This window comes from Oxyura jamaicensis, chromosome 3 (assembly GCF_011077185.1).
Source record: "Oxyura jamaicensis isolate SHBP4307 breed ruddy duck chromosome 3, BPBGC_Ojam_1.0, whole genome shotgun sequence".
Taxonomy (NCBI): Eukaryota; Metazoa; Chordata; class Aves; order Anseriformes; family Anatidae; genus Oxyura; species Oxyura jamaicensis.
In genome coordinates, this window is record NC_048895.1 from 88,599,174 (window position 1) to 88,625,552 (window position 26,379).

At 36.6% G+C, this 26,379-nt stretch overlaps 1 protein-coding gene across 6 annotated transcripts in view; it reads right to left on the minus strand.

Moving 5' to 3' along the window:
* The window catches only part of ADGRB3 (adhesion G protein-coupled receptor B3), a 467,103-nt gene that overhangs the window by 73,917 nt on the left and 366,807 nt on the right, over positions 1 to 26,379 (minus strand). For all 6 annotated transcript variants that reach the window (XM_035322903.1, XM_035322904.1, XM_035322905.1 and 3 more), the window contains 3 exons: positions 25,824 to 25,950; positions 24,089 to 24,192; positions 21,108 to 21,210 (listed from right to left, as the gene is read on the minus strand). In XM_035322903.1, the coding sequence (XP_035178794.1) occupies positions 21,108 to 21,210; positions 24,089 to 24,192; positions 25,824 to 25,950 (334 nt within the window). The remainder of the gene's footprint in view (positions 1 to 21,107; positions 21,211 to 24,088; positions 24,193 to 25,823; positions 25,951 to 26,379) is intronic.

Below are 26,379 nucleotides of genomic sequence, written 5' to 3' on the forward strand. Positions count from 1 at the left end.
ACTGAGTTTAGTAAGTCTGGAATACTGTATTTGGAACAATATTTCACACATCACTGGGGGACACTTCATGGAAATGTTCTTGACACTAAAATTTAAACAATTTTATAGTTTACAGACTGTGCATCTGTAGTGTCTTCAACTGCTTTAAGTTAAGCTGTTATAATGCTAGAGCTGATGACTCGTGTACTTTACAAAGAAAGTGCTGTCTTATTAACAAAAGCCATTGGTTAAATGCTAAGTAGCACACTAAACCCTCCTGTTAGATTAAGAAATAAATCAATCCCTTTTACCCCAAAGGTAGAGAAAATACTGAAAATCAGGCTAAATTAACAAGTCCTCTATGGCACATGAACCTGTGGTAACACATTGCAAGATCTGTAATTGAAGAGGAGCAAAGTTAAATCAAAGTTAAATCAGATTAATATTATATTGCAAATCTATACTAATGTTTCTGATATACTAAGTTTCTGCAGAGATGGAAGAATCTAGAGGGCTAAAGAAAATGGCACAGTCACTTGAGACAGCAAAACCTGTCACTTCTTTTTGTAAAATGATTGGAACACCCGCTCTCCCCTGGGAGCCTGTAGGCAAATCAACTGCACTTGCTGCTTAAAAATGTTAACATGGCAGCCTTGTCAGTATTGTGATTGCTCACAGAAAAACTTAATAGAAAGAGTAATAAATTGAGCTAGATCCAATGTCATGACTACTTAACATAAAACATGACTTGATTCTCTGCTCACTGAAAAGCAACTGTATCATTGCACAAAATAAGAGCCAATTCAAGCACCTTGCTCACGGATTCGTAACATGTTCACAGCTTCTTATTGCCATAAAAGCTGCAGATACTTCCAACAAAAACTAAAATGCCATGAATGTGAGATAAGTGACACAAGAAATCGTATGATATAACGAACCAGATGTCAAATATACAGAAAATTATCCAATGATCTTTTACAGTAAACCCTGCATGTACCACTGCCAGTCTGGCTGAAAAGCTAAATATTATTTTAAACTATGAAATATTTCTGAAGTAAGGAAAACTCATGATTAATTGTTTTGTTCAAATCAATACATATTAATTTACCTCAAAGGAGGGTAAAGTGATATACAACTAATATTATGCATTGGTATGTACTAGAATATTGTAATATAAAAAATAAAAGTTTAATATTATTATTATTATTATTTTCTTTCAAGAGCCCTCTTTAATATTTTTCAAATGTATCATCAAAGAAAGAAAAAAATTGGAATAACATATTAACTTTTAATGGAGGTTCCTCATGCTTTTGAGTTCAGGTATTTTCCTGATTCTAATCATCTGTGTATTTATCATGCTGTCTTTGTTTTCTTCATTTGTTCTTACTGTGAATGAGTCACTAAGATATTGCATTTTTACAGAATCACAGAATCACAGAATTTTCTAGGTTGGAAGAGACCTCAAGATCATCAAGTCCAACCTCTGACCTAACACTAACAGTCCCCACTAAACCATATCCCTAAGCTCTACATCTAAACGTCTTTTAAAGACCTCCAGGGATGGTGACTCCACCACTTCCCTGGGCAGCCCGTTCCAGTGTCTAACAACCCGTTCGGTAAAGAAGTTCTTCCTAACATCCAACCTAAAACTCCCCTGGCGCAAGTTTATTTTTATTTATTTTTATATATTATTTTTTTTTACGATGGTAAATATAATCACTAATGGACTGTATTCTACTCTAATATGTAGTCATAGATCCAATCAGAACCAAAGAAAGCTGTGTATTTGATATTCACAGTTCATATAAGATTGATTTGTATTTGGAAAATCCTGCACATATGCATGCACAAAGAAATGTGTGATATAATTTACTGGAGTTATTTAGAATTTATTCCAAACTCCTCTGGAATTGTATATTTTCAAGAGATGCATTGCATATTCTCCAAAAATTGAAGGGAAAGATACAATAAACAGTTACCATTTTGCATCAAATATACATGACTTCTCCACAAGGGTATTTGAATATGTGAGCTGGGAATTACTGTTCAGGAACAATGATTTAAAAACTAACTGATCCATGGAGCTGAGTAATAATGTTTGTTTTAGCTTTTCTACAATGCTATTATCATTACAACAGAAGTCCTATCCTAAAGGGAATTGTTGCATAGGCTCCATAGCTTTGATAGGACTATACAAAATTCACTTCAGATTAAGGTCTAATTCAGTTGCAGGCATTAGCATCTATCAAATGCTGTTGATTAACTGTTCTGTTTACTACAGCTGTATAACAAATGGCTAGATCCTTTCCTTTAAAAAAATAAAATCTTATATATATATATATATATATATATATCATAGGCACCGTTAAATGCGAGAAAAGGAAGTGAATCCCACAAATGAATGGATTAATGTTATGACAAGTAGAACTTTTGCTTTTGTGTTGTATCTGTTACAACTAGTCTTTCATAGTGTTATCTAAAAGTGGATCAAATGTCTGGTATGTCGTTATTTTGGCGGGTGTAGTCAATACAAAGTTGTGTTCCTTTGATAGGTCCTGTGTGAAACACTTCACTCCTGTTCCAGTAATATTTGTGGAAATCCCTGGGCCTTTCTCCACACTGGTTCAACACATATTTATTGAATAAAAATCCTTCATTTCCAAAGCACTGCAGGGTTTTAAGGTTAATTTCAATGTGCTGCAGGATTTTATGCTGCATAGCCCCTGTTATAATCTGGGGGCATTGTACAATTTAAAAAGCACTGCATGGAAAATCTACCCCTAAATGAGAGTTGGGAGGCAATTAAACCCATATTTGGAATTAAAGAAACCAAAAGAACAGTAACAACACTATTATTCTTTGACAAGCAGCATGTAGAAATGAAGAGGGGTATATTTGCTAGTATATTCAAGCTACTTTGTGCTGATCACTTGATACAAAGCACTTGTAAACTAAGCACTTAACCAGTCAGTGGAGAGCTTATGGCCTGTCTGAATTTTGAAAGGAATATGAAAGACATGAATTAGATTTCCATCTTGATTTTCACTGTTTTGAACTTTGTCTAGTGACTAATACCTATGTGTGTTGAGTGTGACAGTTTTTATGTAGTTTTGCTGTTATTCTATACCTGACAGGTTGCAAAGGTTTACTAGGTGTAGGTACAAGCCAACTGACAACTAAGCCTTGTTTTTTGGTTTTGGTTTTGGTTTTAACCCCTGCCCATAGTTTAATACAGATTTTAAAAGGCAGATTTCAGTAAACATAGATACAGAACATAGATTCAGTAAACATAGATACAGAACAGGGAAGATACAGACCAAGATATGATGTTCTTAGCATCAGTCTACTGTTCTGGATCTCTGGAATCAGAGATTTTTTTTTTTTTTTAAAAAAAAAAAAAGGCCTAAGACTAGCTGTAAGGTGGGTGTGTAATAAACCATCTGTTTATTAATTTACTGGGCTCCATTTTCTCTGTTTAAAATGTTTAATTCTTTCAACTAATAAAAATAACAATTTTATAAAAGTAGATTTGTTTTTAAACATAATATTAGTCATAAATTAGTCAAAAAATGCCTGGCCTACTCTAAATCAACAAAGTAGATATATGAGCATGGCATGGGCAATAGTGAAGATCACCTTGGTAAAGAAAAACAACAACAACAAAAAACAACATAGTGTGATTTCCTATAGTAACATAAAGCCATACAGGAGCAAGGCAATTGCATGACAGAATGGATGGTCTTGTGAATGGGCTTTGGGACAGGCACTAGGCTCTCTCCCAGCCATGCATAAGCTGGTTTCTTAGTCCTGCTATCCTGTGGTATGGGGATGTCACAGTGTTAATGATGCATTAGCGTGCAACCTCCCTGGCTAGTGCTACTGAATTTTGAATGGAAGGCTCTTTAATAATAACATTCCACTCTATGTATAAAATATCATATACAAAATTGTTGTATAGTGTAATTCTATAATAAACATACAGTAATATAATTTCTGTTCCCCACTGTCTTTTAACTATAGTTCAATAAAAGAAAGAAAAACACATTTATTGAAAAGCACAGCAATGGAGAACTGCTTGCATACAACATATGTCTCACTGGTATGTGATGGGAGTCCTACTGAGCTATCATATCTCATAACCACAGTTTCCTTTATATCTACAAGGCAGAGCTACTGCATTCAAGTATTGTAACTGTACTTGAAATGTTCACCTTAACCTTTTTTGATTTTTGATAATTTGATGGCAACAACAGAAGAGAAGATGGCCGTTACTTCAGAAGACCTTATGTGTTGAGAACCATGAAAGTCAACACAGAACACTTCAGTGAAGAAAGAATGGACCAGAAGTGAAGAGAGAAAGTTGTTTCCTGCCTCTCAGGAAACAACAACAAAAGGCAGAATAGAGGGGACAATAAAAAGAACTGAGAAGGAACCTTCCTTATTCAAATTTGCAAAGCCTCAAAGAAGTTGTTTCTGTCAGACTCTATGTCAAAGCATTGGGTAAACCCTTCAATGGTCCAGGAACATAAGAATTTGAATACTGTAGTTGGATGCTGCCCTTATTTCTTACAAAGTTCCAATGCCTTGACAGAAATTAGTTCTCCAGTGAAATTCAGATACTGAAAACCTACATGATTGGGAAGTAATGTCTGCATCTTGTAAATTTTCTTCACTCTTTGAAAACAGAGAACTGGCTGGTGTAGATGTCATGGAATTTCCAAGTGATGATTTTGATCATAATGTTGGATGACAGAGAAAGAAGGAAACAATAGTATGGGAGCCCAAACAAAGGAAAGAGTGAGGAAAGGCAGACCAAAAACAAAAGATGTCAAATCATAAAGGCTAGACAAGGGATGAAGGAAGAAAGAAGATAAAAGAAGTGAAGAAAAAAAAAAGAAGGGGGGGGGGGTGAACTGATGAAAGAAGAGACGGTGAAGTGGCTGTTTTACTTTCTTCATCATTAATTTAAAAACAATTTATTTTTGTGACATGAAGGTCTGAAGGGGAAAGGGAAATCTCCACTTGTGGCAGCAGAGGGTATCTAAAGCAGTTCTTGGTTCTATGAGAACCTATGAGAAATGACTGGAAGGTTCTTCCTCTTGCCTCACAGTCAGTGACAGACATAATGCATATGGAGCTCAAGAGCGACTATACTTCTGCCCAAGAGGTGACCTGTATTTTTCATTGTAACCAGACATTGGAATTATTTTGCTGTGATCCTCTTCTCCCCAAAGCCAGTGATACCAAAGCTCTGTTCTGACAAAGAGAATTTTCCCTTTACTAAGAGTTGGTGTTTGAAAGGATAAAAATGGGTAGCTGTCCTGTCTAGTGAACATGTTGATCTGCTGTTCTCCCGTCATACACTATGTGCTGGAAGGCACTTGATATAATTAAAGATATAATTGCTAGTAATACATTATCTTAGTTTTTAACATTTTTTTTCCTTCCTAATTACAAATCATGAACATATATAAGGTTATTTTACTAAAGTACTTTGAGCTCTGTTCCAATTTAGGTTTTATTTTGAAAGGAAAATAACCATAAATATTAAGCAAAATGCAGTACTATGCTCAGAGAAACACAGGTGTCTGCCATATAGCTTCAGATTGAAAGCAAATGCCACTGTATTGTTTTCAGTGTACATGACTTCACATTGTTTCTAAGTAACATAGTTATCATTGACTGAGTCTAGGCATTTTATTATATTCAAATTATGACTTATTAAATAATGCATTAGTAGCATTTTAAAGGAAATAAAATCCGTTCAGTTATTTTAAGTCATTAACTGCATGGCTAACCACATGATTAACCCCTCACTCTAAGTTTAACTAAGTCACATATTAAAAATTTAACATATATGGGATGCAAAGATTTCCCATGTAAAAGAATATGTACTAAGAGACTAGCTACTGAAAAAAATAGTATCTCAGTGGAAGGAGATGAATTTTTAGCTGTTGTGGAGCTATCTGTGTGGAATGCAGAACTCAATCCCTAAAATCAGTGAAGCTCTAAGAGAGCAGGGAACATCTAAGGGAAAGTAAGAAATGTGATATATGCATTGTGGCCAAGTGCATTGCCTTCTGACTTGTACCTTCTAATTTTTAACTTATAAATCCTCTTTACAAGATTTTGTTTCTGGAAGATTTTTTTTTCTGTCAGACTCCACACTGGAGCATTGGGTAAACCTTCCAATGACCCAGGGACACAGTTGCTTCATCTGTAAAAAATGACCTTGAAAAAAAAAACTGACTGGCTACAGCCACATATGGATTTGAATACCATAGTTGGATGCCACATCTACTTCTTACAAAGTTCCAGTTCCTTGCCATCAGCAGAAAATATTTCTCCAGTGAAATTCAAATACTGAAGAAAACCTACATGATCAGAATATAATGACAGCATCCTGTAAACTCTCTTCTCTGCTTAAAAATGGAGAAAGCTTGTGTAGAAGTGTAGAAATCCCCGAATTTCCAAATGTTGGCTTTGATGATAATATTATTGTTATTTGTATCCATCTGTATGTGGAATAGAAGTTGTGACTTTTTTTTTTTTTTTTTTTTTTTTCCCTTTATTTTTTCCCCCTATTGTCTGTTTTGCTGGAATACCAGCTTTTGGTGTCTACATATTTAACACCCTAATCTGCTCAACATGTGGAATGCTCAGTTGGTGACTCTTCCAGCCCATTTGGAAGCTTCTACTAACATAAAAAGATAAATAGATAAATTAATTCTTTGGATCAAGTCATATATAACTGCAATCAATAAAAGCAAAGTTTGCCCCTTTCACAGAACTACTACCTCTACCACAATTTTTCCCTGTAGACTGTTACCCTCACTTTTGCAGCTGGGAGGAAAGAGAGCATCTGTTTTTGCTCTGTTATACCTGACAAGAGTTGCAGGTCCAGCTCTCTTCATAACGTTCAGTGCTCCTGTGTTCCACTTAACATTTCTATGGTCAAAATGATCAGAAATAAGAGGCAGAATAGTCTCACTACAGCTGAAGGTGTCCTTATCTCTTTCCTTCCCTTCATCCTTACCTCTTTCCCTCCCTTCATGTTTCTATAGGAGAGCTGAGAGAGCTCAATGTGCTGACGTTGAGAACACAGTGCAAGGCTAAGATATTTATTCAGGCTTTTCCCTGTGGGAGGGGTGAGTATGAAATAAGTTAAGGGTCTGACTGGAAGGAGAAATAAAAAAAATACATGTTTATATCTGTTAATAAATTAAATTGAAAATTTGTTGATGTTGGAAATATTCCCAGAGCCTTAATGATAGGTTTATTTTTATCATCCACAATGATAATTAATAATTAATGCTACATGTCTCTCAGATGCATCTTGGCAACTAAAATTAGAAGTATAAAATGTTAGGTTTTAAATTATATACTTAGCATGAATGTCTCCTCCTGCAAAATCTCCCAGCCTATATCAATGCCCTGGATGACAATGACAGAGCCAAAATACCACTGGAAAGTTTATCTGTATTCACTCCACTCCTCTGCTGGGAATTCCCTTAACGGACTCTCTGTGATCTGCAGAGATCAGATGGCTTTGCCTGCAGAGCCTACTACTGAAATCAGTGCCATCCTCTGTATACACAGCAGCATCTCTAAACTGATTGCACTAGCAGGTTTAGATCATTGTGGGGTAGCAATTTTCCCTTCCAGATGCCAGATTATTTTTTTTTCCTGTAGTTGGAAACTTGGTAATATTATATTATAAATAGGTACTGGAAACAAATGCCTGTCAGGATGAGAGAACCAGTCTGTCACAGTGTTGTGTGTATGAACCTAAAAAGAGGTTTGAAGAAGAAATAAGCTAGGGACTGCACAGAAAGACTGTTACGTGCATACATAATCATCCATTTTTTATTCCCTTATCTTCAACACCACTTAGAGGAATTCCTTCCAGAAGTTTAAATTTTCATAGCATGCTAGCAGGTTTCTGCTCATCAGTTTCTAGGAAAACAAGTGAATCCAAGTCACCAAAACCATTCCTTCCAGCTGACACATGATGAAATTTTAATTATACAGAAGAATTATACAGGGCTATGAGCTGAATTTATCAAAGCCCATATTTAACACTAATACTATAACACTGAAAGACTACCAAGATCTAGTTGTGCTGGGTGCAATATACACATTGCCTAAATGAAAATCCTACAGAGTGCTTCTTTGAAAAAGAAACCTCAAAGTACTGCTTTGGTTCTGCTTTACTTACCATACCTATTCACTCAGTATTGAACTTCAATGAACTGACACTTCCAGGGGCTCAAATACACAATCAAGTCATCATGGCAAAACAAGTGACAGCTAAGCTGTATCAATAACTTGTATGCATGCTCCTAGCCATGGCAACTGCAAGGCAGCACAATTCGGCTTAGTTATAATTAATTTCAAGCTCTGCATTTGCTATTGGCAAAACATGCAAAGGGATTAAAGCCACAACTCGAAGTTTTGAAAGCTTTGTATCTGTAATTTACAGACAATTTCCTACAATTAAACAGACATGATTTATTGTTTAGTGATTGTTGCTTGACTAGGACAGACATGTTCTTTAGGTATTTATGGAATGTGAATCATTCTTCTCACTTCAGTTTAAAAATCTGACTAGAATATATTTTGACTTGTGTTAGATACTATTGTTCAGTCTTCTGTCCAAAAGGAAAAATCCTTTAAAATGAATGGAAATAGACACTTGATCAGGTTTAAACTCTTACAAATTGGTTTCTGGAGAGATATTATAGGATGAGGTTTACAGCTACAGGAAACAAACTCAACCTAGTAGCAGTTCTTGTCCATCATTAATGTTGCCTTGATACCGAGGTCTAACTCTTATTCATAGCAAAACTATTTTTCTTCCATCGTAGTATGACTGCAAAGCCTTGTGAGATCATTCACTTCAATGAAATGTTATTACTATTCTGTATTTACTTTAAAAGATAAGCAGTGCTAAAATGAAGGTTTTATAGCAATAATTAAATTGCTAGCACTCAAACCTGAATTCTGATTGACTTGACATAAGAGGATATGCAGTAAAAGACATAGACTTGAAAGCCCTTTTAAATATAAGAAGTGTAAAATCTCAATACAAATAACAGCTGATTTAAAATTAATCCCGTCTTTTTAAAACTCGGGTTTCAATAGCTGTAGGTTCTGACATATTGCTTTGTTGTCCTGTATATCTCAGCTAAGCTTGTTAAGGAAATCATTCTCATTCTAAGCCTTCACCTAACTTTAAGTGGTATTTAAAGAAAAATAATCCATTTAGATTTCCTAGCTTATAGGAATTATTTAGCAAACATGGAATAGGTCGAAGATGTGACTTTTTATGAATAAAGAGCGTAGAGCACAAATTATATGCCATGTTACTAATTAGAGAGAGAGATGTAATCACTTACTAATGGAACAACGTTTTGTGCCAACCTTATTCATACTTCCTTCCAACTGCTGGACTCCTTGTGCCAGATATATTTCAGTTTTCTTCAGAAGAGAAAGATACTAACATGTTTTCCATCCTGTTTTTAAACCCAGAAGTCTAGTGCAAACTCAACTTGCTTGACATTTCAGAAATTCTATCAGTTTTAACAGCTTGAGGCCTTTTTATTACAAACATGTCCATTTCCCTGCAGAGTTTTGGATATCTCACAATTACATTCATTAAAAATGTCCATGATTATAGCCAAATGCATACTTCTTAAACTTACATTTACAGTTTTCTTTCAAGAAGTATTCTGATCTTAATTTTCTATTAAATTCCACAAAATACCCACTTATTCATCCACAGTGTCAGCTTTATACAATTTTTGAGAAAACCATCAAAAGAGAAAAATACTGGAACACAGTTACTGTCAAATTTTTCAGCACCGCATTTCATGTCTGTGACTCACTGGGACTCAACGTAACAAGCATGTATGTACATGAAAACAAACATAAAAAAGGTCATTTTTCAGCAACCATCCAAAACTAGAGGCACTGAATGCATTTTATACTAACACCAAAAGGATCTCTGGATACCTAATTTTTGATCCATAACCATATCTAGGAGCACCTTGAAAAGTTGTGCATTCCTCTCATGACAAAGTCTCACTTTGATCCAGAGCAATTAACATCGTTTTTTCTTATGATGACATCCATATGCTCAGACCACACTTGGTGAATGATGACTTCAATGGGTTCTGCGCACAGTGACTGCTGTTTCTTTCTTAGAAAGAAAAGTCAGGAAAAGACAGAATTTGTGTGACCATCCTTGGCTTTCCACCTAATTGCTAACCTCTGTCTAGAATGTGGAGAAGACAGATTTACATCCTGCTTGTCCCACTTCCCATGAAATTTCCCCTATCATCACACTGTTCAAGAGCTAAAAAGTGGAAATGGTGAAGAAACTCTATTCTTTTTCAGTTGAAACCTGGCTACTGGTAGTCAGCTAAACAAGATACGTAGGAGAAGAAAGAAAGAAACTTGAGATCCAGTCTCATCCCACATTATTATTTTTCCTCCAAAGGCAGTCACATATAAAATGAATAAACAGGCCTGGACATAGGCACTGGAACCCATACCTTAATCTTAGCACCTGAGAACAATTATCATTTTATGGGAAGTTTATTTCAGCCCTGACTTAAAATCAATCTCAAATTAAACAATCTAATAAGCTATGTAGTAGGTTAACTCAGAATTGCCCAGGGCAGAGATTTTTGTACTTCTGGAATGGGTGGTTTTGGCTGCTGTTCAAAACAGTATCCTGGACTATTTTGAGTAAATCTTGAACTGATTCACTAGGAAGCTCTGTTTTCAGAACTGAGTGTACTTCAGCAACAAGTAACACAAACCACACAATTTATTTTCATGTTGTCTCTTAAGCCATATCTAAGTCTGATTTTGTGAACTTTTATGTGATATTAATTCTAAAAGTTTAAAGTAAAAATAAATATATGGCTGTAGAATACTTTTATGTACAAGGATCATATGTTTGAGCCCTGTAGCTTTTACAGAGTAAAGTATACAGTGTTAAGGAAAGAACACTCATTTTCTAGCTTCTAATGAGACCAATGCAAGAATCAGATAAATCCCATAGTCATCTACCTTATAATGCTCTCAGTGACTTAACTGCAAGATATAGGGGCCTAAAAACTCTTACCTGGGAGAATACAAAAAAGCAAAAGCAAAACCAAACCAAACCAAAACAAACAAACAAATCCATACCATATGCACCTGAAAATATAGGGACATAACAGGCAGTTGTAGTGAAGTAGAAATAAAATCCAGTACAATAAGTACATAACCTTTTGCACCGAACTTACATTTTTGATCTTTAAATAATAGTATTTTTAAAAAGTTTGGGCTTTCTAATATGTTTCATTTCATTGTAAAGAATGACTAATGATATACAAATTGTATTAGGACATGAGATTTACACTTATCTAAGAACTGCATTTTTTTAATATATTATTTTACCAACTATCTATACCAAAAAAATCTTGCTCTCTTCCTGTATCTGTTTTGTTTTATGTGACAAATGGATTCTATGCCTGAATTCTTAGACATAATAATCCACATAGGAAAATCCGTACAGGAAATTCAACTTTCATACTAGAATGAAAATAACCTAGTACCTGAATACTGATTTTTGGTGTTGATATTAGTGTTATTATTATTGTTCAACAGTTTAGTCACGTGAAGTCTATTCCTATGGTATCCTCATTTAGAAATCTTTTTACTGTTGTCACTTAGAAGTGCTTAAGGTTTCCTCTTTTATAAAACTAAAGTGTTTATAGTTTCCTCTTTTATAAAACTAAGACTGTGTAAATAAAAAACAAGAACATTTAATTGTTTGTAGGTTGATCTACTTCCCATTGACTGTTTTTCTATTTCCACTTGAATTCAACAAATAAGCAAAAGAGAAGTAGAGAAAAGTTGCGAAGCCCAAAATAGCTGCTTGAGTCATCAGCAGATTGTCTGAAATGATTCAAACAGGTGTTTGTGAGAGTATGAGCTCAGGACTGTGGGGGTGAATTCCAGAAGAGATCAAACTACTTTAAAAAGGTCCTGAAGAACAAGGAGGAAAACAAACAAACAAACAAACACATAAACAAACAACACCCCCCTCCCCACCTACCCCTCCCCCCCCCCCTCCTATTCTGAGTACATCAGGACAATGGAGGTCATCTCAGTAAAGCTGAGCTCATTTTCTTTGGACTGAGGCAGGACAGGAGAGGCTCACATGCCAGCACCAAGACCATCACTACATCCAGGAAGGAGGGAGTATACTACATTGGTGCAACACTCATCAGCACATGCCTGAGTGGGTGCATGGGTTTCCCACCAGCTGAGAAGCATTATGACCAGCTGATACTGCAGTGAGTCATACACAGTCCAAGTCTTTCACAGGTAAAACTTGATGAATTTTGGATTCCCAAAACTGCACTACTTTAGCTTTTAATTAAATTAATTAAAATTAAATTCATTAAAATGAGCTCCAACAAAGTCTCAAATGGAATTCTTGTACCCAGGCTAGGACATCACAGTCAGATGGGTGAACAACCAAAAGGGTAAAAAAACTGTTTGGATGGTTGGTTTAGAGTGTACCGGTTAATGGGTGGCAATTTACCTGGAGACAGATAGCAAGTGGAATACTACAGGGGTCTATCCAGGGTCCTGTGTTTAATGTCACTGACCTGGAGTAGTCAGTTGTGGTGGTTTTACCATGCTAGGCAGCTGAACACCACAACTGCTCTCTCACTCCCCCTCCTCTGATGAGGAGGGGAAGAAGTAAAGGAAAGAACAACTCTTGGGTTGAGATAAGAGTAATTTAATTAAAGAGAAAAAAAAATATTATTAAGGAAATATATTTGTTAATTAAACAATTCAACTAAAGGGAAAAAAGGGAAAGGGGAAAAGGGAGGGGGAAAAGGAATAACAAAACAAAACAAGTAAAGGCTATGTGGAAGTGCAGAGGAAAGAAATTACTCTCCACTTCCCACAAATGAGTGATGCTTGACCATGTCTTTCAAGCAGGGCCTCAAAGCACATAGCCAGTGTTTGGGAGGAGGACAGATGTTTTTGCAACAAGAGCCCACCCCTCCCCTCTTCTTCCTTTTTCCACCTTTTATTGCTGAGTGTGACATCAGATGGTATGGAATATCCCTTTGGTTGGTTTAGGTCAGCTGCCCTGGTGATGTTTCTTTCTCTCTTTTTTGCCCACCCCCTAGGAAGGTCAGAGAGAGTCCTGATGCTGTGCCAGCACTTCTCAGCAGCAGACACAACACTGGTGTGATACCACTGCTGTTCTAGCTACAAGTGCAGAGCGCAGCACTATATGGGCTGCTGCAGGGAAAGTTAACATCCCAGCCAGACCCAGTACATCAGTGGAGTTCTTGCTCTTTGCAGATAACACCAAACTGGGAGGGGAGCAGTCTATATGCTCAAGTGCATTTCTACCATCCAGAGAAACCTAGACATATTGGAGGGATGGGCAGTGAGATGAGTACGGACAGTGATCTGAGTGTACGTCAACAGCATGCCCTGGCAGCACAGGTGGTCAACAGCATCTGGGGCTGCATCAATGGGAGCACAGCCCTGAGGGATGGATTTTCCTCCTTTGCTCAGCACTCATTAGACCATATATAGAATACTGTGTCCAATACAACTGATTAATCCAATCCAATGAAAGCTTGATAAACTGGAGTGAGTTTAGAAAGGCCATCAAGGTACTTGGGGGGTAGAGCACTCGCCTTTGAGGAAAGACTGAGGAAGGTGGACCTCTTCAACCTGGAGAAGTCATGGCTTCAGGGGCACCTAACAGCAGCATGTCTGAGGTTGTAGAGAGCTCACAGAGATGTAGCCAGTGTTTTCACAGGGATTTGTGGTGGGATGACAAAGGGCAATAAGGATAAATTGAAACAAGAAAGGTCCAGACCAGATATATGCAAAAAAAATTTACCATGAGGACAGATAAGCAGTAGAGCAAGTTTCCCAAGGGGGTTGTGTAGTCTCCACAATTGGAGATTTTCAAGACTTGACTATATAAAGCCCTGAGCAACCTGTTCTGATCATAAAGCTGACCCTGATTTGAGAACGAGGTTAAACTAGATGATCTTCCAACCTGAACAATTCTGTGACTCTAAAATAGCTCACGGAGCTCTTAAAAAGGTTCTGGGAATTTGAGCAGAGACCACATGCTGCTAATACCTACCCAATCTCTTTTCTTAGCCCACATACAATCAAAATGTCTGGTTTGTTTAGAAATAGCAAACTGAATAATAAAGTTGATGTATTTTGAGAAACAGACTGGCAGGCACTTCTGAGAAGAATGTTACCTTCTCCTCTGAGGCAGGTAACAGTTGTATGAATGACAATGTTTACTGATCTTGGGTAAGAGAGATCTGCTCCCAGAGGTTCTCTTGAGAATTCAAAAGTAGGTAGTTAATTCAGCTGATGTTAACAGGTTCTGTCAGAATTTGGCATGGTGAAACCGTGTTACTTAAACAGACCTACTCCTGTAATAGTTACTCGTTTAAGAGGGCTCTCCAGTTAATTGTTTCTGAGTTCCCAAATACACAGCTGTGTGTGGTGCAATGCGCTCCAACTGATGACCTATTTACTGGTGCGTTTCTGTGAGACCTGACCCATGCCAGTGACTTTGTGGCTCAGTTGTTCAAAAAACTGTTGCAGACAAAGAAAGAGGTGACAATCAGCAGCAAAGGTACTAATTTGGCAGCTGGGCACTGGCAAAAATGGAAGGACATATTTGCCCAGGCCCTACTGTTTAAATGGATTGTATTGTCCTGAAGTTCTCTGGGCAAGAGCTAAAATACAGAGTGCTGCTGCTTGAGACATTAAATTCCCTACTTCCTCATTGATTTTCTAACACAACCTTAATGCTGTGTTAGCATCATTTTTCTGTTCATTCCATCTGCTCTTAGGTCTCCCCCGCTGTTTCCTAGGAGATACATTGCCATGATGCTCGCATCTGTAAGGCAGTGGCAGATATGGGGCAAGAGCCACATGGTTAGAGACAGCATTAATGCCACCTGAACATTTGCTGGGTTCTCAGGGGATCCACCCACCCACCGTTTCTCAAAACCTGAGGGAGCCTTAGTTACACAGTCAGCTGTTTCAGAGTGCTGTGGGAATGTAATGCTGTGGCTTCTCAGCTCTTTTCCAGTTCCATTTGCTTCTTTCAGACTAGAACCTCTAGTAAATAGAGTTATTTAGTTATTTTTGTTCAGTTGGCCTATTTGGTGACCATTCTAATCATGTCATCCATAAAATTTTATGATTTTTTTTTTCTTTTTTTTTCCCCAAACACATCGGATATAAAATTCCTGCCTTTTTCATATCTTTGCAGGCATGGTTTAAGAGATGAAAACCAAAATGTAATAGCAAGCATAATAAACTGGATTTTGCAATTAAACAATATTGACACAATATCAGGGTTGCTAAGTCTTGCCTTGTGCTCTGGTCCATGGTCTTCCCTTGGTAGGTACACATAAATCTGACTATGACTAACAAAATATGCAGGGCTTTATGACATTTCTAAAACTATGCCTGTTTTTCACAAATGACCTAAACTCCAGCAAGAAATTCTTAAGTACAGTCAGAAACAGATAATATGGAAAATAATTATTTTTTGCCCATCTGTATAATTCATTCTATGGTTTATTTTAAATTTTATTCAGCTTTGCTTTCTTAGCAGGGAAAATAGGTAAACAGGAATTGTTTACATCAAACAGCTAATGTGCTTTTATTTTGGCAGAACTGTGAACAAAACAATGTATTTTGTAAATGTATGCAAACAAAAAGAGAAATTATGAAAAAATCAACAATATTAATCAATAACTTGTTGGGAGTAGAGAATCTGTTCATTAAATGGGAACAGACACATAATAAAGATTTATTGTTTGAATGCCAAATGTCCACATACAGAAGAAATAAAGCCAATTTTCCCAATGGGAAGAAGAACATTAAGAAACAGATAATATAGCAAGAGATACATTACAGTGAAACCTACGAATCACTGATAGATATTTCCCCAAAGAAAGCTGTCAGTCTCTTCAAAGTAAAAACTTATTGCTTTTGTAGATCATAATTTTTATTAGAACACCTCACAGTATTTGTGAAATAACACATACTTGAGCATTTAGGTTATATATGAAAAATGTTACCTTTCCCTTATTCAAGACACTTATTTGAACATCACAACTAAATTCTTCTGTAAAAAGGCTCTCCCTATGTAGTGGGTTTACGTGGCAAGGTTTTGGTAGCAGGGGGCCATAGGGGTGGCTTCTGCAAGAAGGATCTAGAAGCTGCCCCATGTTTGGTAAGGGCCCCACTGCCAACCAGAACTGAGCCAATAAGTGATGTTGTTTTGCACCTCTGTGAGAGCATATTTAAGACAGGGAAAAAAAAGCTGCAGCACACAGCAGCTGGGAGAGTGATAGGATTGAGGAACAGCCTTGCAGGTGCCAAGGTCAGTGAGAAAGGAGAGGGAGAGGTGCTCCAGGTGCCGGAGCAGAAGTTCCCTGCGGCCTGTGGTGACGACCATGGTGAAGCAGGCTGTCCCCCTGCAGTCCGTGGAGTGCCACGGTAGAGCAGGGTTCCATGCTGCAGCCCGTGGAGGAGACCACGGTGGAGCAGGTAGACCTGCACCGATGGAGACTGAGGCCTGTGGAAGACCCCTGCTGGAGCAGATTCTGGGCTGGACCTGCAGCCCGTGGAGAGGAGACCACGAAGGAGCAGGTGAACCTGGCAGGAGCTGCTGCCCAGGTTGGAGCAGTTTGCTCCTGGGGGATGGACCCCGTGGTGCCGACCCATATCTGGAGCAGTTCTTGAAGAGCTGCTGCCTGTGGGAAGCCCACACCGGATCAGTTTGGCAAGGACTGTATCTTGTGGGAGGGACCCCACAGCACAGGGGACAAGAGTGACCGAGAAGGAGTGGCAGAGAAGAAGCACTATAGAGTGACCATAACCCCCATTCCCCTGCTCCCCTGCACCACTCAGGGGGAGGAGGTGGAAGAGGGTGGATTGGGGCGGGGGGGGGGGAGGGGAGGGGGGGAAGGTGCTTTTAGTTTCTTTCCTTTGTTTCTCACTTCTCTATCTTGTTAGTAATAGGCAATAAATCTTACTTTCTCCCTATGCCGAGTCTGTTTTGCCCGTCACGATAATTACTGCACGATTTCCTCATCCTTATCTCAACTGTTGAGCCCTTTTCATCGTAGTTTCTCACCGTTCCCCTTTGAGGAGGGGGAGTGAGAGAGCAGTTGTGGTAGAGCTCTGCTGCCCACCCAAGTAAAACCACCACACCCTAGTATATCAGTTGCATTACAGGTATCCTCACATTTAAATAAGATTATGGGTATAACATGTAAAACTAAGATTTACCATGGAAAAGAAAACAAGAAACAGAAAGAAATACTGGATTAAATTACTATGCTTATCATGCCTAGTATAACACTGATTATATTGAAATATGATATGTAATTAATTTTGTAATATTCCTACAAATTCAGCCTTCAGTGACCTGTGCTTCAAGACAGAGTGCAACAAAATAAAGATCTCTTACAAAGTTTGACATATTAAGAAGGCTTTGAATAAAGTTCTGGAAAATCTTGGACAAACATAATGAAAACAGCAGCAGATTTGTGACCTGGGCCTTCAATGAAATGCACGGCACGTTGGGCTAAGAAGGAATAAAGTAGCAAGGCGTTTCTACTGACAAAAGGCTTTATTTTATTTTTTTTATTTTAGTTTTTTCTATTCCAATCCAAATCTTCCTGAAGGAACCAAACCACTCCCCCAGTCCCTGCCAGGTCTGTAAGCATTCTAAAACTAGCTAAGAAGACTATGACCTAGACCACCAGACTAATAACTGGAGAAACATTCATTTTTAAACAAGAAATAGCAGAAATGGAAAAGCTATGGTAGCTTTAAAGAATTTAAACTACTTCTACATGATCTTTTTTACTGAAAAAGGCAAAATTTACCTGAACCAAACGCAGTGTGATATTCATACTCAGTCTTCACTAAAAAACTTTTTGTCTCATTTTTTGTAAAAATTTAAATAATGTATTCAACCTTAATAGAGCAGAGCTAAACCTGACATGGTAAGTATATATATTTCAGAGGTTGGATTAGGTGGTCTTGGAGGTCTCTTCCAACCTAGATGATTCTGTGTGATTCTGTGTGATACATGATTTACATAAAGCAAAAATAAAATAACAGAAGATGTGCACTTATCTAGACCAAGAGAGTTAATATTTTTTTCTGTCACAGTTGTCAATTTGTGCATTAAAGTGAACCACAGAAATTTCCTGGAAGAGCATTGGAATGAACAAGAGTCATTGGTGCAGTGTTTAATGCAGACAGAGAAAACTAGAGAAAGCTAGTTTGCAGAACTCTGCAAAGAGTTCTGTTTGTTGTAAATACATGTTCAGTATGCTTAATTTACACACTATTCAACTTTAAAATGAAATTAATCGTTGACTAGACTTAAAAACACATTCCCAAAGGGAATATACACGCATATAGAGCTTGGGACAGTTTAAAATCAGAAGCAAAGTCAAATCACAATATGCTAAAACAGAATATTCTTCCACTTTGTGAACATCAGCAGCCAACTATAGACACCAACTGGGTGCCCCAATAATATAAAAATTGTATGAACATAAGAATGAGAATGGAATGGAATAAATAAACACTCATTTATGGTATATCACATTTCTCATTTTTTTTCCCTGATACTTTGAAAAAACTGAGTTCATCTTACCATAAAACACTACTTCAGTCTTTAGTCCGGAAAAGAAAATGTTGACTTGAATAGTATATTATTCTTCATAAAATTCTTTCCAAAGTTTGACCTAAAACTTTCAAACTCTAAAACCCGATTTTTTTAATCTATAGTAAGTAACAATAGAAAAAAATCTAAAAATGTTTTTCATCTTAAACCATAGCTAAGGCACAGATCTTCTTTCTAAAGTTCTCATTTACATATTGAATTTTCCATCTCAGCAAAATGAAAACTTATTTTTTCCTACAGATGTCAGCATTGTAACCTATATCTAAGGATTAAAAATAAAACAGTGGCTTCTTCTGGTCATATATGAACTTGGAAAACATAGAATTCAGAACTTGTTTTGAAACACATCAGATCTGTATTTACAAACATACCAAAACCATGACCAGGTCTGATTATTTTAATTTGACTAAGCACTTGCTAAACCTTGGCTTTTGCTGGACATTTTTTTGATGGTGCATTCATAGGCTAGTCTCTTACAGTTACAAAAAAAATCACAGGTCAATGGACGTAGTGATAAAAAGACTTTTGGTCTAACAAGGAATATCTTCCTTGGTATAAAAAGTGTATTCTGCCTTTGATCCATTAGAGGTACTCCCTGGCTAGAAGCTCCCTGGTGGTACGCGTATCAAAAACAAGACATGGACTCAAAAAGAAGACAAGCATAGTAAAAAGAGATATTTTACAGTCTTTTTTCAGGCCATATATTCAAAATGTAAACCTTGTGATGTGTTGTTTTTTCTGTCAATAATTTCCTCTGGACATCTCCATTCTTAGGATCTGCAGTACTCAAAAATAAGTCAATATAAATCTCTGCACTTTAAGGAGTTTGAGAAGCAGAAGTGAGTGAGCTCAAGGAGATTAAGATTCATAGAATGGATCCATATTAAGGGCATCTTTGAGTTCAGTGTTCCCAGACTGAAGCATTGGAGTAAGGCTTCCAAAATACCTAAGGAGTGTGTTCTCAAACACATATATGTCTGGTGTCCTCAAACCCTGATTCCACAATGGCACTACAACCAGCAACTTTTAGCTACAGAAACTTATTTCTCCTTGAAATACATAATAAAATAGTATAAATAACTATGCACATCATTGCTGTAATTCTAGAGAGGCTAAATCCTTCTTCTGCCTTCCTCTTTACTGGCATTCTGAAGTCACTTGCACATTTCAGACTTTTTTATCCCCTGAATAAAGTCTCCAAGTCTCTTGTTTTCCTTCTGCAAAACCATATTTTATTCATTTGCATTTCTACACTATTTCAAAACTTTAAGTAATATTAATATCTTAATTTCAATAATTTTGTTAAATTTTATATTGGAAATGATGGATATTTTGAATGTTTTTTAAAGTACAGCTATGGCTCCCATTGAATTTATGATACTTCAGGCAGCAAAGTTTCTAATAACTCGTTTGAAAAGAATAAATGATTAATTATAGATATGTTGTAGAAACACTAGTCATAGCAGAATGATGAAGGTATTTCATTAGATATTGGTAAAATTAATACAGGCAGTGTATTATGTAGTTTAAAACGATGGGATAAAGAATTAGTTCACAGATACTTGCTCACTCCAAAGCATAACATCTCCAAACCCTTCTATCACATATAGACCTATCCATGAATTGCTTTCCATTTTATATTCTAAGTCGTAACGTAGCTATACTTAATTTTAAACAAGCATTTGTTGTCACTTCTGAATGTTGCCTAGCATCACTAGGCACTGGGAAGTTCCTCAAAACAATGACACAGTTGCTCTACAGGAAAGAGGCAAATCATGAATATCTTCAGAAAGTCTGAGAACAGATTACTAATAAATCAGAAATCTATTGCTAAGTAAGGTATGCAGGGTTGTTACTTTCTTATAGCTACATCAGCCAGAGATTTAACAATTCTATACCTTGCTATGTCTGTCTGTGCATTTTTTCAATAGTAGTACTCTAACTTCTAAGCAATTTCTACTTGCCTTTTGTGTACCAGCACGTTAATAAAAAGACAAAAACACTGTAGCACAATCCTATTACAACTATTATAATGAACCCGAATTTGTGCTTTTGATGTTGAGTCTTTGAACTTTTTTGCTTTGAAATTTAGTTAGAAAATATACAAGTCTACCACAGAGAGCACAGCTTATCCAGAGGGAACAACACCAAAAGGGATTTTTGGCGGGGAAGAAATGACTATGAAATATGGAAAATACCTTCCCTTTTCTGTTAATAATATACCAAAAATGCCAAGTCCTATAAATAAAGGTCTAAATAAATGCAATTATTTTAAGCTAAACACAAATAAAATAAAGGCATCAATATTTAAGTGAAAATGTTATACTATCTATCATACCTTGTTATGTGTCTGAGTTTGTCCAACCAGGATAAGGATATTCGATGAGATAATAGAAAGGCAGAAATTGATTAGAATTATTGACCTCTCAGATCTGATGTACCTGTTCAAATAATTAAAAAAAAAAAGTGTAAAACTTTTCTAAATGGAAATCTAAATGGAAAACAACTAGTAAATCATGCAAAACTTTTATGCAATTCTTAGAAATGTTAGAGAGATGTACTCTAAAAACTGTGAAAACTTTCATATGCTCAGAGTATCACTGAACTATCATATTTCAAACATAAGAACTACAGTATTTGGATAGATATTCTGCAATATTTTGCAATATTCTTCAATTCCCTCTTAGTTTCTTGCTATATTTAAAAAAAAAAAAAAAAAAAAAGTCATAAAAAAGATTCTATCAGTGCTTCTTTTCAAAACTGCTGGCAACACTTTTCTGACACCATTTGATAATGGGATTGGATGCATTCATGTAATTTATGCTCCCTGCTCATCCCTGGGAATATCCACAGCTGGCATAGACGAGTCACCAAACTAACTTCAGAGAAATGTGGTGATTTACACAAAGAGAAGATCTGGTCCACAATGCGTAACTAAGATGCAGATTGGTTGATGATACTATAGCAGTGCACTTTGAAATGCATTATTGTTATAACAATAACATTAATCTTGAAGTTCCACCACATTTACAAATAATTTGTGTGGAGAAGTAATAATACTGTAAGATCTTCATCTTCGTAAAACCTAATGCCAAAAACAGCTAATGCTTGTACAGAAAGATTTAAATTATAGCAGTGAGCATCACACTCTCTCTTGCGAACTTATTACACTCATTTTACAAGTATGCTTAGGATGAAAAAGTACAAATACTCTTATTACCTACTTCTTTACAAGATGCAAATGTTCTCATTTTACTGTATACTGTTTTTATATACTAGAGCACAGAAAGAGAATAAAGATGATTTCAACTGAAGTACCTTACTGACCCAATTTTCAGAGCTGCTAACAGAGTAATTTGACTACTAAAATTAATGAAAGTTAAGGGTGCTCAGTTCTCTGAAGACTATGCCATATATTAACATATTTTATGACTATATTATGACTATATATATATTATACTATATAATTATCAACTGAGCTTAGTTTATATTGCTTTCTCCTGAGCTGTACACCCATTACTGACACTCTGAGGTCATAGCAAGAGGTGATGCATAAGAGATGCTCAACTTTGGACCTGTAATAAGTCACGGTCCTTTTTGCTCATCTATCATCTAAGTTACCGTTACATTTTTTTACATAAGAAGACAGAACCACCCTTATACCATAATTCACATATTTTTCTAAAAATATAACAGTGTTGTTAAGGCTAAGTCTATGTTTGCAAACAAATACAGAAAGTCTAATGCCTTTGTCTAGACGGACAGTATGCTGCTACTTTCTAACTTGTTAACTATTGATTCACATGGGCCAGATCCCAACACTGAGTATCTATGGCCTATAAAGGATCTTAGTGGTTGAGTAAATACAGTGCAAGGAGGAACTCAGAACATTGACTTAAGCTAGAACCATTTTAATTTTTCTGCCAATGCAGTAGTAGTGTTGGCCCTTATTACTATGGAGGGGAAGGGAAGTTGAAGTGAAGGAAGGGAAGGCAAGAGAAGATAGGCATGGGGTCAAAATATTACATTTCTCCCCACCTCCAATTTTGTAAAAATAAGCAGTGAATCAAATATACATATAAATTCCATGGTCTATCTTCTCCTTATAGCTGGCTACTATGTGCTCTCAAGAAATTGTTCAATGCAAATTTTAATCATGCAAATGACAGACCACTCAGTAATCATAATACTTTCAAAATATCTCACTGATAGAACATGGAGATTATTCTGAGTTATATTCTCTTCAACTGGATGGATGCAGAACCCTTGTTAGGTCCTCCATAATATACCACATACATTTTTTCTCAGCTTGGAAGTTAACATAGTGGAGTAGACAAGTTCCACTGAGCATGACAGTATTTCCTTCCAAGTGCTAAATATATCAGGGAGTGCAAAAATAACACTATAATACTTCAGATGGGAATATTCTGAAATACTCTCATTCTTAGCTCTGACAGACAATAACTGATTATTTCTATACTTAAAAAAAAAATATTATTATAACTTATGTAACTAGATATTCTATATTTACTATATATTTGTCTAGTTCTGTAAATCTCTGTGCCTGAATAAGAGACAGTGAAAGAGAAAAGGGTGTAAAATTACCAAACTGCTTCTAAGATCAAAATCCTATTAGCTGGTTTTACATTATTTGAAATTTAGTATTTTCTCCCTGTTTTTTTTTCTTTAGTTGATAAACCTACTTTTCTTGTATTATGAATCAAAGTTAAGTGAAAACTCATGTTGTCTCTCTCTCTGTCTCTCTTTTTTTTTTTTTGATATATTTGTTACTTTATGTCACACTTCCTCTCACTTTTCTATTTCTGCCACACTAACACGTTATGTTATTTCTCATCTCAGAATTAATCACATCACAAATTCATTTTCTCCATGATTATCTATTACACTTTTAAGTCAATCTAATTTTGTCATGTATTAAACTCAGGACAGACAGAAAGTACATTACTGGACTGTACCGCCACACTATTTGAGACTGCTTCACTTTCTCACAGGAAACATATCTTGTAGAAAAAGCATGTAAAATGTTTATTGGCACTATAAATACCTCACTGAAAAAGCCATATCATTCACACTGGAGAGGGTAAAGTAAAGTGGGCTATACCATTGCCAGTAGGACAAGAGAGGAAAACTAATCGATCACATCAACAGATATAGAAATCAAAACAGGCACTACATTTTATAATTAGTATAATTATCATTTTTCAAATAAGAAATGTTTCATCTAATGGTCTCTTTAAATTTTAATTCAACTAAATATAACTATGCATTCACATTCAACTTTGTCAATCCATTACATACCTCCATAACGCTGCATAGACAACTGCTAGGGTGATCAAGGCCAAGCATGAAAGACCACTGCCTACTATTAAGGTTACTGAAGGTGTACCAGATGATTCCATGATCTGTAGGTTACAACAGATAACCATGAAGGAAAATCATCCTCCAGCAATTAAAACAACAGTTCAACACAAGAAAGCTCTAAAAGCAAAATGATAAATCCAGAAACCCTGCCAGATATATTCAATAATATTACTTATGAAGCAGAAATCAACTTAATTCCAAAAATGATCCATACATAACTCTGATATCTGTTTAATTATTGATACAATCCTCAGAGGCTTTTGTGCTTTAAAATGCCTTATAATACCTGCATAATATCTATAATAATAATAATAATATTACAATGTAATAGAAGATTGTAACATGAACGCAAGTTTGAAGTACCCATTAAAATTAATTTTAAAATATATTTTCTCTTGAGAAACAGCAACATTTGGAATTGTGTATTAAAGGAACAGCTTGGTTTTACCCTAATATATTAGAGATCATCTTGTAATTTTTCCCAGAATTTGGTTCATGCTTATTGCAGAATTATCAAACTTTTAATAACTTTGACTTCGATCTACTATTCTCACACACTTAATTTGCTTGGGCCTCTGACCATCTAGAAGGAATGGCAAGATATCTATGGCAACAATATCATAAGCCTTACATAAAGAAACTTGAAATTAAGGATTAACTCATTTGTACTCTGTGTATTAATAAAATATGAAAATAAATAAATGACCTTGAAAACAAACTAGCTTTTTCTGCCACAAAAGGAGCTATTATCATCAGATATCAGGTAAGGTTTTCCCTCCATGTGTAGGTGCTCATGTTCAGCAATAGACATGGTCTTTGCTAATAAAAATGGGGAAAAAAAAAAGATAGACCTAAAAGTTTAAAATGATACAGTGTCTGGTTTACAAAAATGCTCAGGGAAGTATTGTAAATTACATTTTATCGATATATCTTTTGTCACCCAAATAGGAGATAAGACTGATGTACTTTTAGGCCACATCTCAGGCAGAAAGTAATATTTTATTCCAGCCACTTTGTTCCAAAAAAGAGTCTGATCATATGCTTCTAAAACCAGGAACACAAAATTATACCTTAGCATGATAACTTCACAAATATTTGCTTTTGAGCTGTTTTTATATTTAATATTACCGTGTCTGCTCATATACTTTGTTCCCTCTTTTACATGCAAACTTGTTTATTTTTGTTACATGGTATCAACAGCTACATAGAAAATCTGTGCTGAAAATGTCCAATGCAGATCTGCAATCTGTTTAACCACAGTATCTAGGGTTATCCTACCAAGAGCAATAATAAAGCCCTGTACAATCCCTTGAAAAGGCTTGCAACCTTTAAAAAGCTTGTTAAGTTGGTAATTGTTCAATACAAAAGTTTTCAACACATTTGCATTGCAATTAGAAGGCTTTCTCTGAGAAATACAGAGTTAGAGAACAAGTAAAATTCACTAGGACTTAGTTATATCACAGAATCTGGAATTCGCTTCTCTGAGACTCTGTAGACACCAGGAGACTAACAACATTACCCTACCTGGAATATTAAACAATTCCTCAATGCAACGTCTGAAATATACCTGAGAGGAAATCTTGACCAAGCCCCCCTCGCCCCCCCGCTCTATTGCCTTTTGCATTTAAGCTGGAATTTTTTTTTTTTTTTCCCACCCCTCTTTGTTACTTACTATTTCTCTAGGTTGCTGAGCCAAAATGGCGAAGGTAGAGAGACGATCACATAAGCATTTCGTATGGGATGCATCGGTAAGCACAGTTTTACATCCCTGGGTGGACCAGGTTCCCAAAGAGTCGTTCCTGCAAAGGAGAGAGAGAGAGAGGGGGGAAAAAAAAAGGAAAAAAAAAAAAAAGAATGAAAAAAAGAAAAAAAAAACGGGATAATTACGCCTGACGGCCAGTTCCGCGAGGAGACAATGCAGCTGAAATCGCGAGGAGAGTGTAGCGTGTAGTTCTCGGACAGCGGCGAGGCACTTCGAGTGGGGCAGTGCCGGCGCCGGCGGCGCCCCCGCGGTGCAGCGGGGCGCGGAGCACGGAGCGCGGAGCGGCGCGGAGCTGTCCGGCGCCGTGGTGCTGAAAGCCCGGCACGCTGCGCTGCGCGGAGCCCCGCCAGCCGCGGCAGAAGCCGCCCCCTGCGCTGCCAGCCACCTCCGAGCCTCACCAGAGCACTGCGAAAAACTCATCGGGGGAAGAGGGGGAGGCTTTCTCTCTCTCTCTCTCTCTCTCTCT